Source organism: Alligator sinensis, unplaced genomic scaffold, assembly GCF_000455745.1.
Source record: "Alligator sinensis unplaced genomic scaffold, ASM45574v1 scaffold366_1, whole genome shotgun sequence".
Classification (NCBI taxonomy): domain Eukaryota; kingdom Metazoa; phylum Chordata; order Crocodylia; family Alligatoridae; genus Alligator; species Alligator sinensis.
This window is the reverse complement of record NW_005841851.1, coordinates 4155676-4175896: the sequence shown is the minus strand read 5'-3', so window position 1 is coordinate 4175896 and position 20221 is coordinate 4155676. Positions and strand designations below refer to the sequence as shown.

The following is a 20221-nucleotide window of genomic DNA, read 5'->3' as shown; positions in this document are numbered from 1 at the left end:
AGGAATTCCTTATCAAAATAAGGACTCGACTCACTGTCTATGAAAAGTGCTTTCACAATGGAGACATGAGTACGTCTCTGGCTCTGGCTCTGCCTCTGGGATGATTTGTCATTATTTGTTGACTGTTCTAATTAGAAACTTTCAGCAGATAAGCTTAGCCCCAATGGAGCTTGGGTAACCACAGTAACTACATTCTGTTGCCCCAAACTCCTCTTCTCCTTGTTTCTTTTGATGTAGTGTTATTTGTTTCCTGTCTTAAACTGTTATTATTACCATGAGTTGTTAAACAGCTTCCACATTCCACCTCCGAGGTGACTGCTTAGCAATAGTGAACAAAATGATTCCTGGCTCAATTCTTTAGGATGAAGAGTGCTAGAGAAAGTAAAGAGTTTTCCTGGGTGAGCTTCCCATGTTGAATTATTCCTAATTGCTTTCCCCCATCCCCGACTCCTTTTTTCATACTGAAGTTGTGTTTTTTTGTTAAAGAATAACTCAATAATGACTGTATTTTTGCATAAAATTATGTTTTTAGATGGATCATCGGTGCTGCTGTGGTCAACGCATTCTACTCCCCCAACCGAAACCAAATAGGTAGGTTCTGGGACACTGTTAATCACTGTGGGGAGGCAAGAGCAATGCAACCAGATCAGATGCAACCCTGACTGAACCTTGATAGCACAAGGCAGATGGGTTGTCATGCTCACATTCCTTAAGTGAAAAAGCCTGGTGTTGAAGGTCATTACCATCTTGTGAGTGCCAACTTCAAAGAGTAGGGTTCTGCATTGTCTCTACATGGACATGCCTGGAAATATAATTAAGTGTCCCTGGCTTGGTATTTATGCAAATGACACTGAAATTATTTTCATGAGAAACATGCCACACGAAGGAAATCTGCTGCAGCTCACAAGACTTTAGACTTGTGCGAGTGTCCAAGTTTTTCCTGGCCCTGATTTTCATTGTTCTTAATGAGCCTCATGGTCTTCAGGCATGTTAACATTTAGGCTACTAAGTAGGAGGTTGAAGTCCAGGATCTCCAGGGTAGCGTTCTTTGAAATAATTCCAGTGCCACATGCAGGGCCAGGTAGACAGGCAGAGCTACTGGGCTTCAATGCATCGTGGAGGGAAGAGGGGTTTAGGTTTATTAGGAATTGGGAGACTTTTTGGAGCAAAAGGTTCTTATACAGGAAGGATGGTCTCCACCTGAACCAAAATGGTACCAAAGTGGTATCCAACTGCTGGTGTGTAACATTAAAAAGGTGGGAAAGCCGACAGGTGTGGAACACAGCACACAGTTCAGATTGACACACCCTTTAAGGGTGAAGCCATACACAATGGGGATAAGAAACAGGGTGGGAGGACTCAGGTGAAACACAGAGAAGTCTAGCATGAACAAATACATTTATGATTAAAAGGTCACAAAGACATAGCTAGCCAGGCAACAATGAAAAGTGCTTTTATACTAATACCAGAAGTCTAAATCCAAGCTGGGAATGCTTAGCAATAAATAACAATATTGACATAATAGAAACATGGTGGAAGGAGGAAAATGAGGAACAGCAATGGGTTGCTATAATACCAGGATACAAATTATACAGGAATGATAGAATAGGTCATCTCGGTGGGGGTGTGCCACTCTACATCAAAAAACTGCATCAAATCAAATAAGATAGTTCTTTAATTGATAAGGTAGGCACCACAGAATCTATGTGGATAGAAATTCTGTGGTTCAATACAAAAGAAATACATCACCAGGTCTACTCCTCCCTAGGGATAAGTCTGTGGATCTGACCCAAACAGACTTCAGTAGATGAGGTCCTATGGGAAATTGTTAAGCTAAACAGTAGCAAATCACCAGGCCCTGATGGCATTTGCCCCTGGGATCCTAAAGGAGCTCAGATCAGAAATTGCTGAACTCATAACTGTAGTGTGCAACCTATCACTAAAAACAGCCTCAGTGCCAGAGGACTAGAGGGTTGTCAGTGTGGCTCCGATATTTGAAAAAAAAAGCTCTAGAGGGGACCCAGGGAACTATGTGCTGGTGAGTCTAACTTCAGTTCCTGGAAACCTGATAGAAAAAATATTTTTAAAAAGAGTTGTTCAGCAAATGGATGAACATGGCTTGCTGGAAACTAATGGTTTTGTCATGGTTTTGTCAAAGGGAGATCATACCTCACCAACCTACTAGGTTGCTTTGAGGGCATCAGTAAGCAGGTGGATCATGATGATCCAACTGACATAGTATATCTGGACTTCCAAAGAGCCTTTGACAAGGTCCCCCATCAAGGGCTCTTAATGAAGTTAACTAGCCACGGGATTACAGGGAAGGTCCACAGGGTGAGTATAAATGGTCATTTTTGGGGATGGAAAGAAGTAAACAGAGGAGGGGCCCAGGGATCTGTGTTGGGACCACTGCTGTTTAACATATTCATAAATGATCTGGAAAATGGAGTGAATAGTGAAGTGGGCAAATTTATGGATAAACAAAGTATTCAAAGGGGTAAAGACCAGAGTTGACTGTGGGAAACTACAGAAGGATCTGGCACTACTGAGGAAATGGACAACTAAATGGCCAATGAAATTCAATGTAGATAAGTGTAAAATGATGCACATGGGCAAAAATAACCCAAACTATACCCATCCTATGGTGGGCTCTACATTACCTGTTACCACACAGGAGAGATCTCAGAGTCGTTGCAGACAGTTCACTGAAAACATCAGCTCAGTGCTCAGCAATCATGAAAAAGGCAAACAAGATGTTAGGAATTATCAAGATGGGAATTGTAAACAAAATAGAAAGTATCACTATGCCCCTTTATAAATCCATGGTCCAGCCTTGGATACTGTACCCAGTTCTGGTCCCCACACATAAAAATCTGTATGGAAGACCTAGAGAAGCTAAAAGAGAAGGGTAACAAGTGGTATGGAGGGGCTTCCACATAAGGAGAGTCTAAAGAGTCTAGGCCTATTCAGTTTAGAAGAGAGATGCTTGCAGGGAGACATGATGAAAGTTTACAAAATACTAAAAGGTGAAGAAAAAGTAGATAGGGGTTTATTATTAACTCCCTCTCACAATGCAAGAAATAAGGATGATAAATTGAAATTAGTAGGTAGTAAATTTGAAACTAAAAAAAAAGAAAAATTCTCTCACACAAAAGGTGAGAAACATGGCTTAACATGAGCCTCTGGATGTGTAGCTGCAGAATTGGCATTCTTTATTGAACTCTGATCCTCCTAGAAAGGTGGTGGCAAATATTTTTCATTAGTATTCATTATGGGTGCTGACAGATGTAGAAAAAAAACCAAAACAGCACTTTACTCGAAGAGCAAATGGTGCTTTTTGGCACTTTAATCTAATAATTGACTCAATTAGCTATTAGAAAGAAGTGTCAAAAAGCCCTGCTGAAGCATGAGATCTGTACAGATGCTGGATGAGCTGGGTCAGACTGGTGTGGTTCCTCTTCTGGGCATGCACTGCGCTTGGTGCAGGGGTATGCCAAGCTGAAAGTAAAGCGTCGTTTTGTTTAATTTTTTCCCATGTGTGTCAGCAGCCTTTTTGTATTGCAAAGGGCCTGGAAGAACCATTGTGCCAAACTGTCCACAGATCCAAAGAGACAGTCTTCACCCTGAAGTATGTGGCTGTTAAGTGCACAGCCTCTCAACTTGCTCATGTTTCTGGGGTAAAGACTCAGGCCTCTCTTCTATGTGTATAAGTAAAAACAAACACAAAAAAAGAAAGTGGAAAGCAAACTCAGCAGCACAAGGCACAAGCATCTGGCACACTCATGTGCTAGGTCACTTTCACATCATCAACTACAAATCTTCCATTTGACTTAACCTCCCTTGCTTCTGTGTCCCTTCACAATCCCTTTGAGTACACTAGATGCTGCCCTTTTTATTTCCATTGCCCATCACTTTTATAGTTACATGTTCCCTTGTTCCCCATTGCCTCCAAAGTCTGAATATTCCCTACCCCTAAAGAATAGGGTTATGCCCTCAACTGACCACATTGTGCATGCCAGTCTCACCACAATGATGTGGACCTCAGCAAACCAGCAGGCACCTATTTGGGTGCCTTGATGTCCTTGAGACTGTCCTATACTTCCATTTCCATCTCTTGCAGTGAACTGCTCAGCTAATTGGAGGGGTCTAACTCTACAAGCTGTAGGTTGAAACAGAATAGGAATTAAACCAGGAGTGAGACGAGGAGGTTGACATCATCCTTTTGATTTATTAAAAGACTCTATCCTAATAGGCACATCTGCCGTTAATTGTGTGATAGAAAACAGCCCCTCTTTTAGGTTTCCATTTTTTCTTTCTCCAGGGAAATGGAACACAAAGCAGTCACTTGGGTCTGTTCCTCCCAACTGTAACTGTGGCCAATACAAATGCAGAGATCCTCGGGATTGCCTTTTATCTGCTTTTATCTGTGTGACTTCACTGTAGTTCATATTATTTCCTGTCCTCTCCTTAAGGCTTGCTTTGTGAATTAGAGGAGACATTAAAAAGACCTAATGGAAAACATGGCATACAGCTTTCTCCTCAGATGGTTAGCACGGTGGGATTTATCTCTAATCATCTCCACCACAGAAGCCCTGCCTCAAACCAGAGCTTTTTCCCCAGCAGGAAAAAAACCCCAGAGACCCTGGGAGGTCCTCTGGGGACATTACGTTGCCGTCAGTCTGACGTGGGAGGGTTACACACTGTCCAGGATTTTGTCCTGACTTCTGAAAGAGAAGATCCTCTGAGAAACATCTACTGTAGAATACTTTTGTCACTTTTACATTTTTGGTAGGTTTTTTGATGCCCTAAACAAAAAATCTGGCTGGATAACTGCTCTTTTCATTGCAGACAACAGCCTTGGGCTCTCTCTCTACAAGAGTATTTATTATATATCATTTCAATTTGTTTCACTTGTTGGACAGGATCTTCTTAGAAGGGCCTTGTTTTCAGACCTTAATTCCTGCTTGACGTTTGTTTGAGTCTCATCTTTAATGCATGGGAGGAAGAATAAATTCTGCAGTCTATATATTAGACTTGTGTTAGTAGGGTGGGGGAGGCCAAAACTATTTTTTTCCCCAGAGTTTTCATCCAAAGCATAGTTGATACACAGTAGAAATTCCTATTAGGTAGGTTTTAAACACTGAGCTTCAGTGTTGTTTGTAGGCTGCATGTGGTTGCTAACCTTTCTAGTAACAAAAATAAAGCAATAAAATGTCCATTAGTTCCCCCATAAACTGGCTGCAAGATACAAACTGAACATAGTTCATCAGGACAGCAGGTGAGCCAAAAATCACATGCAACAGTAATTCCAAGGGTGTCTTCTGTGCGCCTCAGTCAGCTCTGTTGCCTTTATTGACAAATATAAAATTTTAACTACCATCGCAGTCCCATAAAGTCCAGCAGAGCTGTGAGAAGGGGATGCAGAATCCATTCTGCCTCGTGCATTATTAAAAGCATTTTCAGCTGTGCAGTGAGAACCACTCCATTTTTAAGAAGGGAGTTGGAGGGAGCTGTCAAAAACTGGCCCCTTCTCCCCCCCCCCAATACAATTCTTTGCAAAGTACTGAGAATTAACAAATGTTTGGCATTTCAGGAAAATAAAGTGCCTCTTTTCAATACTACTTTAATATTTTATTTCCATATTACAATATTTTTATTTCAACTCAAAAAGGGATTTTTTTTTGTCAACTGTTCTAAAAAAATACCAGTAAAATGGATCACTTCAAGCATTTCAAAACAAAACCAATTCTGAAGGTTTCCATGAAAATCAGTTCCACTTTTTTGACCAACACTAGCTCTGACTGTTGACTCTCTCCTTTCAGGGGCAGATGAAGAGCCAGGCTGCTTTTCAGACATCAGGTTGTACATAGGGCTTGGGCAGTCTGGCAAGACAGATATTTCAGCTTGACTAAGAACAAATAAGAACAAATATGGTATATTTCTATAAGCTTTTTATTGCATCTGCACTCTCTCAGACAAGAGATGTACAACTAAAATAACTAAGACAGAAGGGTTCTCAAATGGGAGGTTTTATAGTTGCACATTTTATCAACTAAACCTTTAAGAATTGCTCCCTGTCCAGTCCAAGAGACAGAACTTATTTCATATGACAAGACTTGATGTCTGATTTAGGGGTACGATGAGATGCCTAACCGAACATAAACCAGGCAACAGACAAAGGAAACGTTCCTCTCCCACTTACATTATTTTCCGTTTAGATCCTCCACACACATCCTGAAGATTGGGTGCCTGTGGCTGATCTATCAGATACATACTCAAAAATGAAATGGTCTGAACCTGTTTCTCTCTCTCTCTCTCTCTCTTTGCAGTCTTTCCAGCTGGGATTCTGCAGCCTCCCTTCTTTAGTAAACACAGTCTTTCCAGCTGGGATTCTGCAGCCTCCCATCTTAAGTAAACCCCAGCCACAAGCATTAAACTTTGGAGGGATTGGGATGGTAATTGGGCATGAAATTACTCACGGTTTTGATGACAATGGTGAGATGAGGCTGAAAACCTATGTATCTATCTGTGCAAAATACCCCTTTTACAGGTTCACTGATCACCCTGTGGGAAACCAAATGCATCTGGTAACAGCCCGTCAGCATTGGCTGTGCTGATAAAACTGAGTGTACATGCATGTTTCTATGTGTGAACACACACACCAACAACACACTGCCGATGTGTGAGTTGGAGTGAATGCTCTTTGAACTTGGCAGAGGCAATGAGAATAACCAAGTTTAAAACAAATTAATTAATGTAATGGGAATCCTTGGGAAAACCTGTTATTTCTGCAGCACTGAAAGATCAGAAACACTGTCAGCACCGGGCTGCCTGTTGTCTCGATGTCAAACCGAATGTGCAATGTCAGTTCCTGTGGTAGAGCAGCAGCATGCAGAGTTCTCACTCCGTGGGGGTGTGTTTTTTCACCTAAATGCTTAAAGGTGAATTGATCTTGCCATTATCATAGAGAGGAACCTAGAATAGTTGAGGACATGGAAAGTTGATTCTGATATATTTTAGTTACAAGTAATTTCTTACACCTAGATATTATTGTTTCTGGTTTTTAACCTGATGGAGTCTATTTAATTTATAGATAAGACTCCTGCTGTAGCTTCAGGAATCCAGATCTGTAATGAATACAAGGCATTTCTGAGCAACAGACTAGGAAGAATTTTATTATTGCTTTTCTCCCTTTGTGGCTTTGACAGTGTCACTAACCCTCAGTTTCCTCATCTGTAAAGCGGGTATAGCATGTTTTTGTTTACAGGGAGTTGAGGAATTGTGTGCATATTATTACCGGAATTACAGAAATGCCTAAAGCTGCAACTAGAAACAGAGCTATAGTATGTTGGGCATGGGGCAGTAACACAGGGAGAGAGAAGATCTGGCCCAAAGAGTTTACACTCAAACTAAAGAACACATCAATAGGTGAAACAGATAGGAATGCTATTGAGAGGGAATGAGTTACTACATAGATTAGTGGTTGCTCTAAGTCCATGGTTCTCAACCTTTTTTGTACCAGGACCCATCTGTAAACATCTTTGGCCAGTCCCGACCCAGTGGCCCCTCACTCCTGACCCGCTGCCCCCAGGCTCCAACCCCCGCAGTGTGGGGCAGGAGGTGCATGTGTGGGGCATGGGGAGCCCCAAGCAGCCCCTTGCAGGCTGTAACTGCCAGCCACAAGGGAAAAGCCATGGTTTCCCAAATTTTTCTCTTTTATAGGAGAATTCATTTTTAAAGTGTGTTGATCCATTTTAAAGTTTATTCATGGCTCTTTCATATATTCTTGCGACCCACTTTTGGGTCCCAACCCACAGGTTGAGAAACGCTGCTCTACTTAAACTAGTAAGTGTCTGTATTGGAACTGAGAAGCAACTACTTAAAAGGCAGCTGATTTGGGGCAGTGGACATGCAAACCTCGACCCCCTGAAACAAGTCTTTTCCCCTTTTTCTGGTTTTGTGAACAGGCAGGAACTTTGACAAAGATGGAAATATGTTTGACTGGTGGAGCAATTTCTCAGCCATGCATTTTAAGGAGCAATCTCGCTGTATGGTCTACCAGTATGGAAATTACACGTGGGAGCTGGCTGGAAGACAGAATGTGAGTACACTCCGCAGAAAGGCTGCATTTAGAAATTAAGTAGTGGGACAGAGTCCTGCTGTAGGCTGGCGAGCAGTACAGCCTCAGGCACCTCATTGAAATTCCACAATCCAGTCAGCAAGTAAGTCTCTGACCTTCCTCCCACCCAGCTGCTCACAACAGTAATGGCTCTATCCAAGTCTTAATTTTACTTTACATTTTCATTTTCCTCCAAAGCTACTAGCTGTAAAGCAGCCAAGGTAGTTTGCATTAAGGAAATAGGAGATAAGACACGCATACTCCATCTTGATAATAAAAGAAGAGCGATTCCTACTTGTGCAGAGCTTTATAAAGCGTGCTTATTTTTTATGGCCAGTTCTCACTGTATCAAAGAAGGGATTTAGAAAGGATCAGGTAAGCCTAAGGACAGTGATATGGTAAAATGCTTTTCAGCTGTCCAGCAGCAGCTCTGAAAAGACTGCCCCCAAAATTCAGGGTGGAAACAGTTTTGCTGAGAATGTGGAAAGAGCAAAGAAACACAGATGTTTAAAGAAAAATGTGAAAGCTCCCACAGACACACAGTCTAATCCTAGCCCTCAGAAACCTTCTTCCCTACAGAAACCCTTCCTTAACCATACCCCCAGCTTAAATGGCAATAACGGCCTTGGGGCCAACCATTTTATATCTTTTCATCCCCCACAATGCTTTGCAAAGGAAGCAGCCTTGCATGAATAAAATGTAAAGATTTATATTAAAAAGAGATGTTTTCTTCTTTAATTATGCCCCTGATTAGCCCTCCAGGCTCAAAGAAGAGTAAAACTAAAATCAGCAAAAACACACACTCTTGTTTGTCTACATGAGGGCACCTCCCTCCCCACCCCATGACCCCCAGGACCTCTGGGCCCAGCCCAGGTGATGGCCTTTAAAAGCAGTTCCTTTAGCTACATCATTTCTAATGTGAGAGCAGCTGTAAGGAGAGAGGCTGTAGGTAGAGGGCTCTTGTACTCTGTGAACAGGAAAGACCAGATATCAAACTGATGGGTGACCTAGAAGTACAACAGAGAAAGTCTGCTTCTTAACCAGAGGACACCAGAGTAGGCTAAAAGACCAACAAGATTTACCTGATATAGACACCTGATACAGTAATAACAGATTAGTCTTCAGCTCTCAGGTATTACTAGCTGTTGGGTATGTGTGCTGATGCTTCCTGCCACTCTTGCGGGCTGCACATGAAAAAAAACTCACTTGTTAAGTGCCTACTGAAGGACATAACTCTATCAGCCTGCATTTGCTCTTGCTCTCTTCCTGTCCTGGTTGCCGTTTTGGAAAACCCTGCTGTTCCAGTGATCTGGGGTATTATTTCCTTTCAGATTTTCCTTTTCCTCACTCCCAGTGCAGTATTTGTGCTACCTTCCACCCCAGAGGGGGCCCTATCTCAGTAATAAACACAGTGCTTCTATTGCTATTCAGTTGACTTCCTTCTGGTATTACAAACAAATATGGTAATCAAATTAATTGTGTATTACAGGTCAGTGGGATAAGCACACTGGGAGAAAACATTGCAGATAATGGAGGAGTTCGACAGGCTTACAAGGTAATTTTCAAAGAAGTAATGAGTCATTACTGGTAATAAAATGAGAAACTGGCTTGTCCCTTACTTTTATTGTTAGGATGTGTTAAGAGCTACAGGTATGTCACCTGGACTCTAGCAAGAAGCTGCCTACCTTCCCAATGCATCCTGATTCATACAAGTCAATGGACAGCCTTGTGTAACACTATATAAATGACTGATGCAAGGAATCCCTTGTGCCCATGTGGCTCCAATTGCAAAATCAGGACTGCAGCTACCATCACCCCTACCACCATCATAACATGTACTGCAATGCCGTATAGACCAAAACCACAATCCTGGGCACTGCTGTGCTAGGTGCCGTACAAAATATGAAATAAAAAGCAGGCATAGATCCATGTAGAAAAAAAGATGAGCGATTTTCCCCAAAGTCACTTGCACCAAGATTGTTGCTGTAGCTTCAAACTGCTTGTCAAATCAAATCCTATCTGGCAGCAGACTGTTAGCTTCCCCGCAATATGACTTGATGATGGGTTTTTAGCAGTGCAGCCACCTTCTTCCAAGTTCATTTCCCTTACACTTTAAGTTTTTAAGCTTAGTGACATGTCAGATCAGCATCAGGGGGATTTGATAGAGAAAGGATGTGCTGGCTCAAGAGGAAAGCAACCTATCTACAGAAACCTCTGCACCCCATGTCACAGCTGAATCCAATCCTAAGCTATACTAAGCCTTTTCTGAAGCTTCTTTTTCGCATGTCTTCTAACCTTTAAATCAATGATAATGAAGTTTTTTTCCATCCCATTGCTGCTCATTTTCCATGTTGCTACTGAGCACAATAAGGATAGCACTCACTTCTCTGGGTACATTAGGTACCTCATTCTATATCTTGCTCAAACCTCCTGCTGTAGCCGGGAGCCTGGTTGCATCAGGAAGAGAAGCATCTCTAACCTATCAGGTTCTTACACAAAATGTCTGCAGATCAGAATGAAGGCAAAGTAGATTTGCACCTTTGTAGAATAATTAAATCAGAGATGTATATCATGAGCATTCCTGAGCCCAAGTTCACTTGATCAGATGCTGTGTGATCAAAATGCCATATTCACCAATGCAGATGCTGCTTCTCTGTCCAGGTGTGGAATGTAACCATTCCCAAAAAACATTTTTGGGCTGTTGTGGTATGGGATATACTTCTGTCCCTGGTACCTGGGACAGGAAGGAGTGTGGTTTGACACATTTGTGTAACTCTGACATACAAAAGTACAAGTGGATTGACTACTGTGGATGCTACTAAAATGTACCATTTCCTTTACTCTGGAATATGCTTTAAACGTGGGAGATTATGCATGGGAGCCATTACTAGTCTATATTCTGTAATTTTATGGCATGGAATAAGTGTATTTCCACACTTAATTGTGCCTTGAAAGTTTTTTGGAGGTATTACCAAAGTGAGGGTGAAGATAAGGTAATACAGTGTTCAGAATTAACTTGCATGAAACTCATTAACTTGTCTCCATTATGTCAATAGACCTAAAAAAAGAAAATTGGCCAATTAACATGTAATAGTAACAGGTAATGGATTTAACTTTGTGCCAGGTTATTATCTGCTATTTTATAAGCATTTATCAGAAGAGACAGAAATGATCAGTATAGATACATGGAGGAGATTTAACTCTCTGCTTCCCTTTCAGCTCTATGTTCATGCAGAGGTCATCTAAGGCACATTGCCACTATCCTAGTGTTTTTACTTCACAATCAGTGGTGTGCAGTTCAAGATGTCTACATTGATGTCATGCAGATTATCAGATGTAGTTTAATAAGGACTTTTCAGTAGCAGTGCCCCACATTTATCTTTCGTGTTTGCTGAGGACTGTACAGTGAAACAACAGCTGAACTGGGAGCTGTGCAAGGGAGGAGGGGGGAGAAGGGAAAAGGGGGTAGAGTGCCATCTTCCTGAAACACCTCAAAGCAAAGCTCCTGATTACTCATGATCACTGTAACAGGTCGTGCTTGACAAGAGCAGAGCTATTAACCCAGATTCTACCCAAGCAAGCAGTTAGATAATTACATGCTGTGACCCTAAATTCCACCTGCATATTCATTTGGATCGGGTATTTTTCTGGTTTCCTAAATAGTCTTGTAACCTACTACTGAACCACTGTTCCAGCACAGTGATGACTCCATTTTGCACGTGGCATGTAAAGCTGCTACTGAGCTGATGTACAAAAAGCAAAGTCTGTGAAACACCCTAAGATGAAAGGTTCCTTGTAAATTGTTCCTTTGTAATACAACTGACTGTGAAAGTGCCCAAGGGGAAACAGAAGGGGAATGAGAATGTTCTGGCTGTGTGAACAGGGAGGTTCAAAGTATTCAGCATGTTTGAATGAGTAGGCTTTTTGCTAAATTAACCTCTGGTCATTTTTTAGGCCTATTTAAAATGGTTGGAGCGAGAAGGGAAGGAGCCAAAATTGCCTGGGCTTAATCTGACTCATAAACAGCTTTTCTTTGTGAATTTCGCCCAGGTAGGAACCTCTCGATTCTTCCTGTTACATGACACACAGAAATTATATGATGAATTGCCAAAGTTTATGGTCACAAAAAACACTGGACTATCCACAGGCCCCATGTCCAGTAGGAAGCTGCCACTTCCTGACAACACTTATCAACAGGGTGTCCCTCAGAACAAATGCATAGGAGGGCTTGATTGTTACGGCAGAGAGGACAAAAGACTGAGCTTACCAGGGAGAGTTATTTAGTGATTTTTAGTGGGAATCTCTGAAGTAAAATTGCGGTCTTTGAGGCATGATGATGTAATATCATCATTCAAGAGCCAAAATATCTAGTCTAAAGCAACAGATCCTAGATCCAAGAAGCTGAGGCTACCTGTGAACAGGCTAGTAGGAATTCATATTCTCTTCCACCTCCTTCTCAGCCCAAAGTAGAAAATAACTCAAACTGAGTTTGTAGTGAAAAGTTAGGATGGTTCTTAGAAAAAAACCTTTAGAACTAATCCAGGAAAAGGGAGAGGTGTTCAGGAGAAGTAGCAACCTCTCCTGCAAAAGGCATTTACATCATCTGGAGTGTGATAACAAATGTATAATATACGTGTAAGCAGCAAAAGCCATTCTGGGCTTATGCATTCCAAGTTGCAATCCCCACCCTAGTATAATTAGGTGCACCCCTGAGCCACTCGAGTTGCAATTGCTTGCTCCAGTTTAGCTACATGTTGGCCCATGAGTGGTTAATTCTCTTCCTTCTCTAGGTATGGTGTGGTTCCTACAGGCCAGAATATGCTAGCCAGTCCATTAAGACAGATGTCCACAGCCCTTTGAAATACAGGTGGGTTTTAATAACTTAGATGGACTTACCTTTTGATCCAGCCCATCACTTCAGTATACTGGAAGAAGGGGCCACGTTCTAGTGATTAAACACAATAAAACTAATTGGCTCTATGGAGAATCCTACCACCTCTGACGCTCCTGAAAAGAAACATGTTCTTTTACCCAGCTAGGCTGCTCCTGTAAGGCATACACATCTAGGGCCCATCAGAGCTTATAATGCTGTTGCACAATGGACTGTGCCCCTGCTTAGGCCTTCTCTTATTCAGTCATAAACCAAACTGCAACACCCATGTTACTTTTTCTCCAATTAGCCCCCAAATGTAGTCCTTGATAGTAAATGCATCATTTTAATGAAAATTGGAGATGCTGGCTTTGTGCCCTAGCGGCAGCAGTGGCAGGGCAGGTGCCCACATGTAGGGAGGAATTGTGGAAGTAAAGGAGGTAGCAAGGAGGAAATTACAATTCTGCTGGGAACTCCCTGCATTTCACTGGGACGCATGCAAGTCCAGGTGTTGACCCATCCAGGCTGACTGGATACCTGCGCCTTGCAAGCACCAGAGGGAGATGCTTATACTTTATGGAACAGGTAGTGCAATAATGGCAGCATAAAATTCCTTCCTGCATGGTACCAACGTGAAGCCAACCTCATCCTGAGCAGAATCTGGATGAGAGGCTTCCATAAGTTCCCAGTGCTATAAATTCTACCCAAATCCTTGCTAAAGAATTGCCTTGGTGCCTCACTCCACTTCCCCTGCAGATCTGGTCTTGGTCCTAGCATTAGTCAAGCCACTGAGACAGAAAACCGAATGCTGCTTCTTGCATGAGGTCTCAATCCTGCAATGATCCAGGGTACAGAGGGACCCAATGAGCCCCATGGAGCTGCAATCAGGCTCCACACAGCTATTGGCAAGATCCTAGCCTTAGACACCAGGGAAGAGACCATCTCTTACTGATTATCTGCAGAGTTTGTGGTCTTATTGCAGTCATCTGGCTCTGACTCACTTTAGTACAGGCTTTATTACTGTCCTTACCTCTGGACTCTCTCTCCTACCTGGATGCAAAGAAAACATTTTTCTTTCTCTTTGTTCAGGGTGATGGGATCTTTGCAAAACTTTGAAGCCTTCTCTGAGGCATTCCACTGTAAAAAGGGCACCACCATGCACCCTGCCGAAAAATGCAGAGTCTGGTAGCCAAAGAGAACATTTGTGCTGAAGATAACGCTTAGACGCACAGTCTACAACAGAAAACAAAATTCAACTGGTCTGGCTACATACTGAACAGTTCTTGCCAATGATGTGCCTGATGTTTTCCTGTTCAGTCACAGCCAAGGTTAATGGTGCAGCTACTGTGGTCAGAATTTTAAAAAGCCCACGGCTGTCGGGCTTTCGTGGTTCGGCTGGAATGTGTGCAGGCTTCTCAGCATTGACAGCTGGGCTGCATTGAGAGTGACAGTACACTCCAGGAGAGAAATGACTGTTTCCAATGACATCCTGACTGTTATTAAGATACCACATCAGGGTTACAAAGACTAGCTATTTAAAAAAAAAGATAAGTAGATCTATTTTTCAGCAAGGAGTATTCATTTTAGTATGTCCTACACTCAAATTAGCCTTGGGAGGTTCGGTAAGCCTGTCTGAGACTGTTCACTGAGCTCGCTATTTTCCAATATTCTGATTCAGTTTCTGGTGCACTTCTCCAAAATTCAGGGTAGAGATAGTTAAACTTACTTGCTGTCTGTGTAACACTGTCCATTTGCACCTTGACGACTGCTTTGTTGTAAGAGGTTGTAATTTGTCTTGATATTTTACAAGGTGATCTGTATGTTAAAATGCTTACCAGCTGCTGACATATAAGCCACGCTGAACCCCTTGTTTTGCACTTGAGTTATTTTGCTCAAATGAGCAAGTTTAACATTATCTTAACAAAGTGATATAGAGGTTGCTAGAAAAAAATCATAATTAAAAGTCTAAAGTCTATTGCCATATTCAGACTACCGTGGGTACCTCCATTCAGAAATATATTTAAGAGGAGACATATTCTTGCATTAAGAGTATATATTTAGGATATTTTAGCAGAACAGACTTGTTGCTTAATGTAAACAGCAAAACACTTACCCAAGAACAAAATTAATTCCGTGCCTTTTAATTTTGCCATAAGCTACTTTTAAATATTTACACTTTGAAAATGTACATCTTGTTCATTTTTTATAAATAAATAAATAAATCACACTGCAGCCAATTACTCAGGCATTTATCTATAGAAGCAATTTCAGATTGCTTTCTTTAATGAATGTTCTAATTTAAGGGTAACAGGTATCTGAAGTTTTTTGATCCTTTATGTAGGATGCAAGCATTCTTTTCCAAAAATATTTATTTTTGGCATATATACCACTGGAAAGCAAGTTCTTAATTCTTTTTAATAGCATTTGGTAATGCTTAGCTTATCAGATATCAAAGCAAACTGTTGATTCCTTTACACTCTACTTAACACATAACGAAAAAAAGCTTTGATTAACTAAATTCTAATTTTATGTGACTGTTACATGTCCAATGTCAGTATTGTTAAAGTTTCTATTTTTCATGTTAAAGTGTCCATGTAGTAAGCAAGCTTTATTAGCCGAATAAACTGCCATAATCTCTCAAAATGCTTGGAACAGTCTTCACATTTAAAGCCATTGGGTTAAAATGGAGGAAACATAAACACCCTCATACTTCATTAAATCATGAAGGACTATGGAAGGAAATGAAGAGATTCCCAGTAGCAGCTTCACCTATACTCTCAGGGGATAAGTGTTTCACTGAAGTACCCTACTATTTGACAGGTTAGTCTATTGGCATTGAATGAATCCTTGGGGAGATAAGCTTGTGCGTTAGCTTTACCTGGCAATGTGAATTTTGTCTGTAAGCTAATGATCAGATCCAATGCACCAATTCATTTACTTGAAAGCTCTAAAGGAGGAGAGCTTATGCATGGCTCGCAGCACCTGTGGTGGCGTAGGGTCTACCATTTCTCCTACATACCTCATCATTAATAGGAGTTGTGCACAGAAGAGACACTCTGTAGTGAGTGGGTTATACTTACAAACTTAGGCACTGGCCCCTGTTTAGTGCAGAAGCCTAACAAAAAAAAAATACAAGTACTGGAGCTGAAGCATTAGACTTTACCCTTGTCAGAGTCCTCATATTCAGAGGATTCTTACTTCCATGTACGCTATGTGCTGCCATGAGCAATCGTAACAAGGTGCATCGCTGTAGTTACAATAGTGGCCTTTATTCACATTGGTCAGCGATTGGGTTATCAGACAAAAATGGGGCTATGATTACAGTAGGGCAAGTTTATTGCAGGCAGCGGTAACAAACACAGGAGGTCACCACTCTGGCTGCATTGGTGCTTTGAGATTCTTTACCTATCCATTAAAGGGCTTAGAAGGGGTATAGCAGGAATTTGCCTCTCCAAAGACTCATTTGGTTGCTATGCAGTACCAGCAGCCACTTAGCATTAACTAATTCAGACCAGAAACAACATTATCCATGTACCAAACCAAAGGAAGCGCTTGAGAAGCACACTGAGGTCAGGTGGGAGTTTGTCTGCTTGACAGTTTAATTACTTCAGAGCATAATGATTTTGCAGAAATGTGCCATTAGCAATTCTGGCACATGCCATAGTTACCGGGATGATTAAGACATGTCTGGGAAGGTTTTGTTCCAAGTTATTACAGCACATGGAAGTTACTTCTTTATTTTTCAGGCAAGTTTATTAAGCCTCCCACCTGCAGAAGAATCTTTCCATCTGTCAGCCTGTGTCTGTGCCAACACAACCAAGCATTGCAGACAAGCGAGCACACCCTGCTTTTACAATCCCACACAAACCTCAACATTGTCTTAACCCCATTGGTACCTCTATGAACCGAAGAGTAGAAACAGATGTTGCATAACAATAAAAATTGTTATGGAGGTAAAAATTCTGCACAACTAGTCCTTACCCAATGTGGCATGACAAAAGGTACTAATAAATTGTGCCGCTTTCTTGTGGATGATGTCTATTTGCTCTGCAATGACAGAGTGTAGGCAGCCCAGTGCTGCCCACAGTCTCCTGTCACCCCTGATAAATGCTTTGAGGGCTTGAAGGGCCCAATCCTGTGAACCCCAGGTAGGATCGGGCCCATCAAGCCCCCAGAGCACGTGCTTGTGTTTCCCCATTTACAAAGCTGCCTGGGGTGCACCTCTAAGCAGAGAAAGCATGTACAGGTCCCTGCAAAGAGGCATGGAGCACTGGGGATGCCTCACTGCCCTGTGCCAGAACCCAGACAGACCTGTGCCTCCACATGAGGCATGGGTCAGCACAGGATCCAGTGCAGGGCAGCAAGGGACCCAGGAAATCCCCAGGCAAGGGGCCACATGGCTCCTTCTCCCACAACAGCCAGGGGTTCCCCCGCAGGAAAAGGGGCAATGGGTGTGTTGTCCAATAAAGCAGATCAGCTGTGGCAGAACATGTCCCACCACAGCTGATCTTCTTTGGTGTGATGATGTCCACTTCTTACCCTAAGAATACCTTCCTCCATTAGCCAAGAGCTCTGTGGATGTTGCTATGCTAAGGCCGTTGTTCACCCAGAAAAAAGCAGGGATAGCAATGAGAGCACCTCCAGGGAGTTTCACCTTACAAAGCCACAGGACAGAATGAGGAAAGGTGAATGGAGCCATTGTATATTATTCCCAGCCAGCTGCCGATGGTGAAAGGGCACTGAGAGACTGGCTTAGCAGTCAGGTGTGCTGAGATTCTTAGATGGCAGCAAAACTCTAGTGCCTCTGTAGCATATTGCTGGATGCTTCCTCCCTTCACTCACATTATCTGCAACCAAAAGGTTTTTATCTCAACAGGTTATACCCTGACCTTATATTCTAGATGGTAGGAATATTACTAGCAATTTAAAAGCCCTGCTGCAATAGGCTAATGCTATGGAAACCCCCAAAAGCTGCTTACTAACAGACAAACTGCATCCCCGTGCACTCCATTCCCAAAGCAAATCAAACTTTGGCACTGGCTCAGTGACCCATGGACATTGAGGAGTGAGGTGACAGTGAATCTTGCTGTCCAGTTCTTCCAGGCAGAGGCAGCAGAAAGAGGCTGGCATGAGGACTGGTGGGAGCCTGAAGGAATCCTCTGTAGTGCCCAAGATGAGGGAATGAAATGCACGGGAGAGTGTTTTCTGGGAGCCAGAAGGGAACCAGGAACTAAGCCCACCTCCAGAAGCAGTTACAAGGATTCACTACTCCCTGTTTTCTGCCGATTTGTCATTCTGGGCAAGCTGCTGCCACTCCTGGTACCCGAGGCTGATCACAGGTTCCTCCCTATCAAAGGGTTTGAGAAGCAGCTCTGAGGAAGGTGCCAGGTTATCCCCACCCTTGCTGTACAAGCTTAACTGCTTCACTGTCTGCACTAGTACCAACTTCAGCAAACCCCAATAGTTGCCCAAAGGGGAATGGCAGAATATCATGTTAACCCCTTGAAGGACACAGCACTGCTGCTTAGTGCCAGAGGGAGCTGTAACCAGCTGTCTCATCTTAGATGAGGCTGGAACAACAGAGGCCCTATCACAGCCATTTTTAGTGAAGAAGCAAAAACAGAACAGCCCTTGAGGCACCACCAGGCAACCCTCTTTACCAAGAAAGGTGAGAAAAGGGGGCCTTAACCTGCAGCAACACATGCATCCCTCCCCACACCCCCAGTGAGGGTCTGAGGAGCCCCTGAGATGTGAGCTAACTGTGGGAATACTAGGAGTACTTGCACTGCGGGAAGAAGAGTCAGGCTAGTGCCAAGTCTTTGAAGGTTTCTTCCTGCTAGGGGATGTGTTCCCTTTCAAGTTACACCTCCAGGCATGTGGAGAAGTGAATCCCAGAGTAGAAGGGAGATTTGCAGAGATCAGCATCAAGTTCACACTAGCCATCCATCCTTACGCTTTGGGAGGGATCCACTACCAGGCCCAAGAAACAGTCTGATCCTGAATTTTGATATTCACTCTCCAAGTTTAGTGTTACCCCAAACCTTTGCTCCCCAAACCCCATATTTAGCAGCAGCTTTTCCCTGCACTGCACACAAGAACTGTCATGGAAAAAGCAACCAGGTTAGCCAGTTTGAAATGATTCCCGAGTAGGAAACCAGCTACTTTCTGTGTTTTGTTCTCTTCCCCCATTTTACCCCATGCACAATATTGTTTTCATTACATTCAATAGCAGACACACAAAGTTTGATTGTCTCATGGCATTCCCTCCAACTTCAGAAGCGGTATATAAATATTTTAAAAACCATTACTGTGCAAGCGAGGATCTAAGGAGGATGACATGGAAAATATTTCCCCTCGTTTATGAGAATGACATTTGCGAGATTAATGGGGAGCCCATGAGTTGTTATTTACACATACTGCAGGTTGTAGGGTGGGAGGAAGAGATTCTGCACGCAAAGTTCATGACAAGCTGTTATTTCTCTCCTCTTTAAATTTAGAAAAACCTTGCTTCAGCACGTATGAGATGTTATTGCAACAGTACTGCTTTTAATCTGCAGCTATGGCTTGTTTTGTAAGGCTGTTCCTCAGCTCAACCACTACCTACTATACACAGAAGGGGCTGAATAAAGCCAAGAGTAGGCAATATCCAGTGCCTCAGAGATCAGGAATGATTAACAGACCTTGCAGGCAGGAGCAAATGGCAAAGAAACCTTAATCCTGCCCACATCACGCTTCCTTGACATAAGCATCACAGACAAAGAGGTTTCTACAGTCATTGCTTCCTTTCCAGTCTACAAATGATTGGCAAGTGTCTGCTAAGGCCCTATTGGAGTTCACTGAAAACTGGAAGTGTGGGCAGAAGGAATGTGAGACCAACTTGTCCATGGTAGTTCAATTAATCTTTGATCAATGATCACATATCTGCTTAGGTGCCACCGTGCAGACAGAGGCACCTCTTGGTGATACAAGATGGAATTACTTTAATACAATATATCAGGATGATTACAAAGGGTCTGGTCTCCTCATCCTTTCCAGCCCTTGCTGGTTTATAAACACCGCACCCGGCAGAATCAGGAGGGTTAAGAAGAGGATGCTGCCAAGCTTGTGACCTAGCTTTGCAAAGAAATTGATTTTTCTCAAGGGAGAGCAAAGCCAGGGCCTCCTTCAGATAGATATCAACCTTGCAAAATGCCAAGATTTCTGCACAGGAAGAGTCCATCCAATCAACCAGA

The 20221-nt window shown here is 42.6% G+C and overlaps 2 protein-coding genes across 7 annotated transcripts in view; one reads left to right on the top strand and one right to left on the bottom strand.

The window, feature by feature from the left end:
* Positions 1-15809, top strand: part of MMEL1 (membrane metalloendopeptidase like 1) — a 78555-nt gene extending 62746 nt beyond the window's left edge. For 5 of the 6 annotated variants that reach the window (XM_025211892.1, XM_025211911.1, XM_025211916.1 and 2 more), the window contains 6 exons: positions 533-591; positions 7968-8101; positions 9609-9674; positions 12074-12169; positions 12910-12986; positions 14079-15809. In XM_025211892.1, coding sequence (XP_025067677.1) covers positions 533-591; positions 7968-8101; positions 9609-9674; positions 12074-12169; positions 12910-12986; positions 14079-14178 — 532 coding nt within the window. In that variant the 3' untranslated portion in view covers positions 14179-15809. Of the gene's footprint in view, positions 1-532; positions 592-6375; positions 6496-7967; positions 8102-9608; positions 9675-12073; positions 12170-12909; positions 12987-14078 lie in introns of all 6 variants that reach the window. The other variant, XM_006016205.2, reaches the window with a different exon arrangement.
* A 2445-nt stretch (positions 15810-18254) lies between these two features.
* The window catches only part of FAM213B (family with sequence similarity 213 member B), a 6930-nt gene continuing 4963 nt past the window's right edge, over positions 18255-20221 (bottom strand). Inside the window, exon 5 of the mRNA XM_006016249.1 lies at positions 18255-18434. Coding sequence (XP_006016311.1) covers positions 18255-18434 — 180 coding nt within the window. The remainder of the gene's footprint in view (positions 18435-20221) is intronic.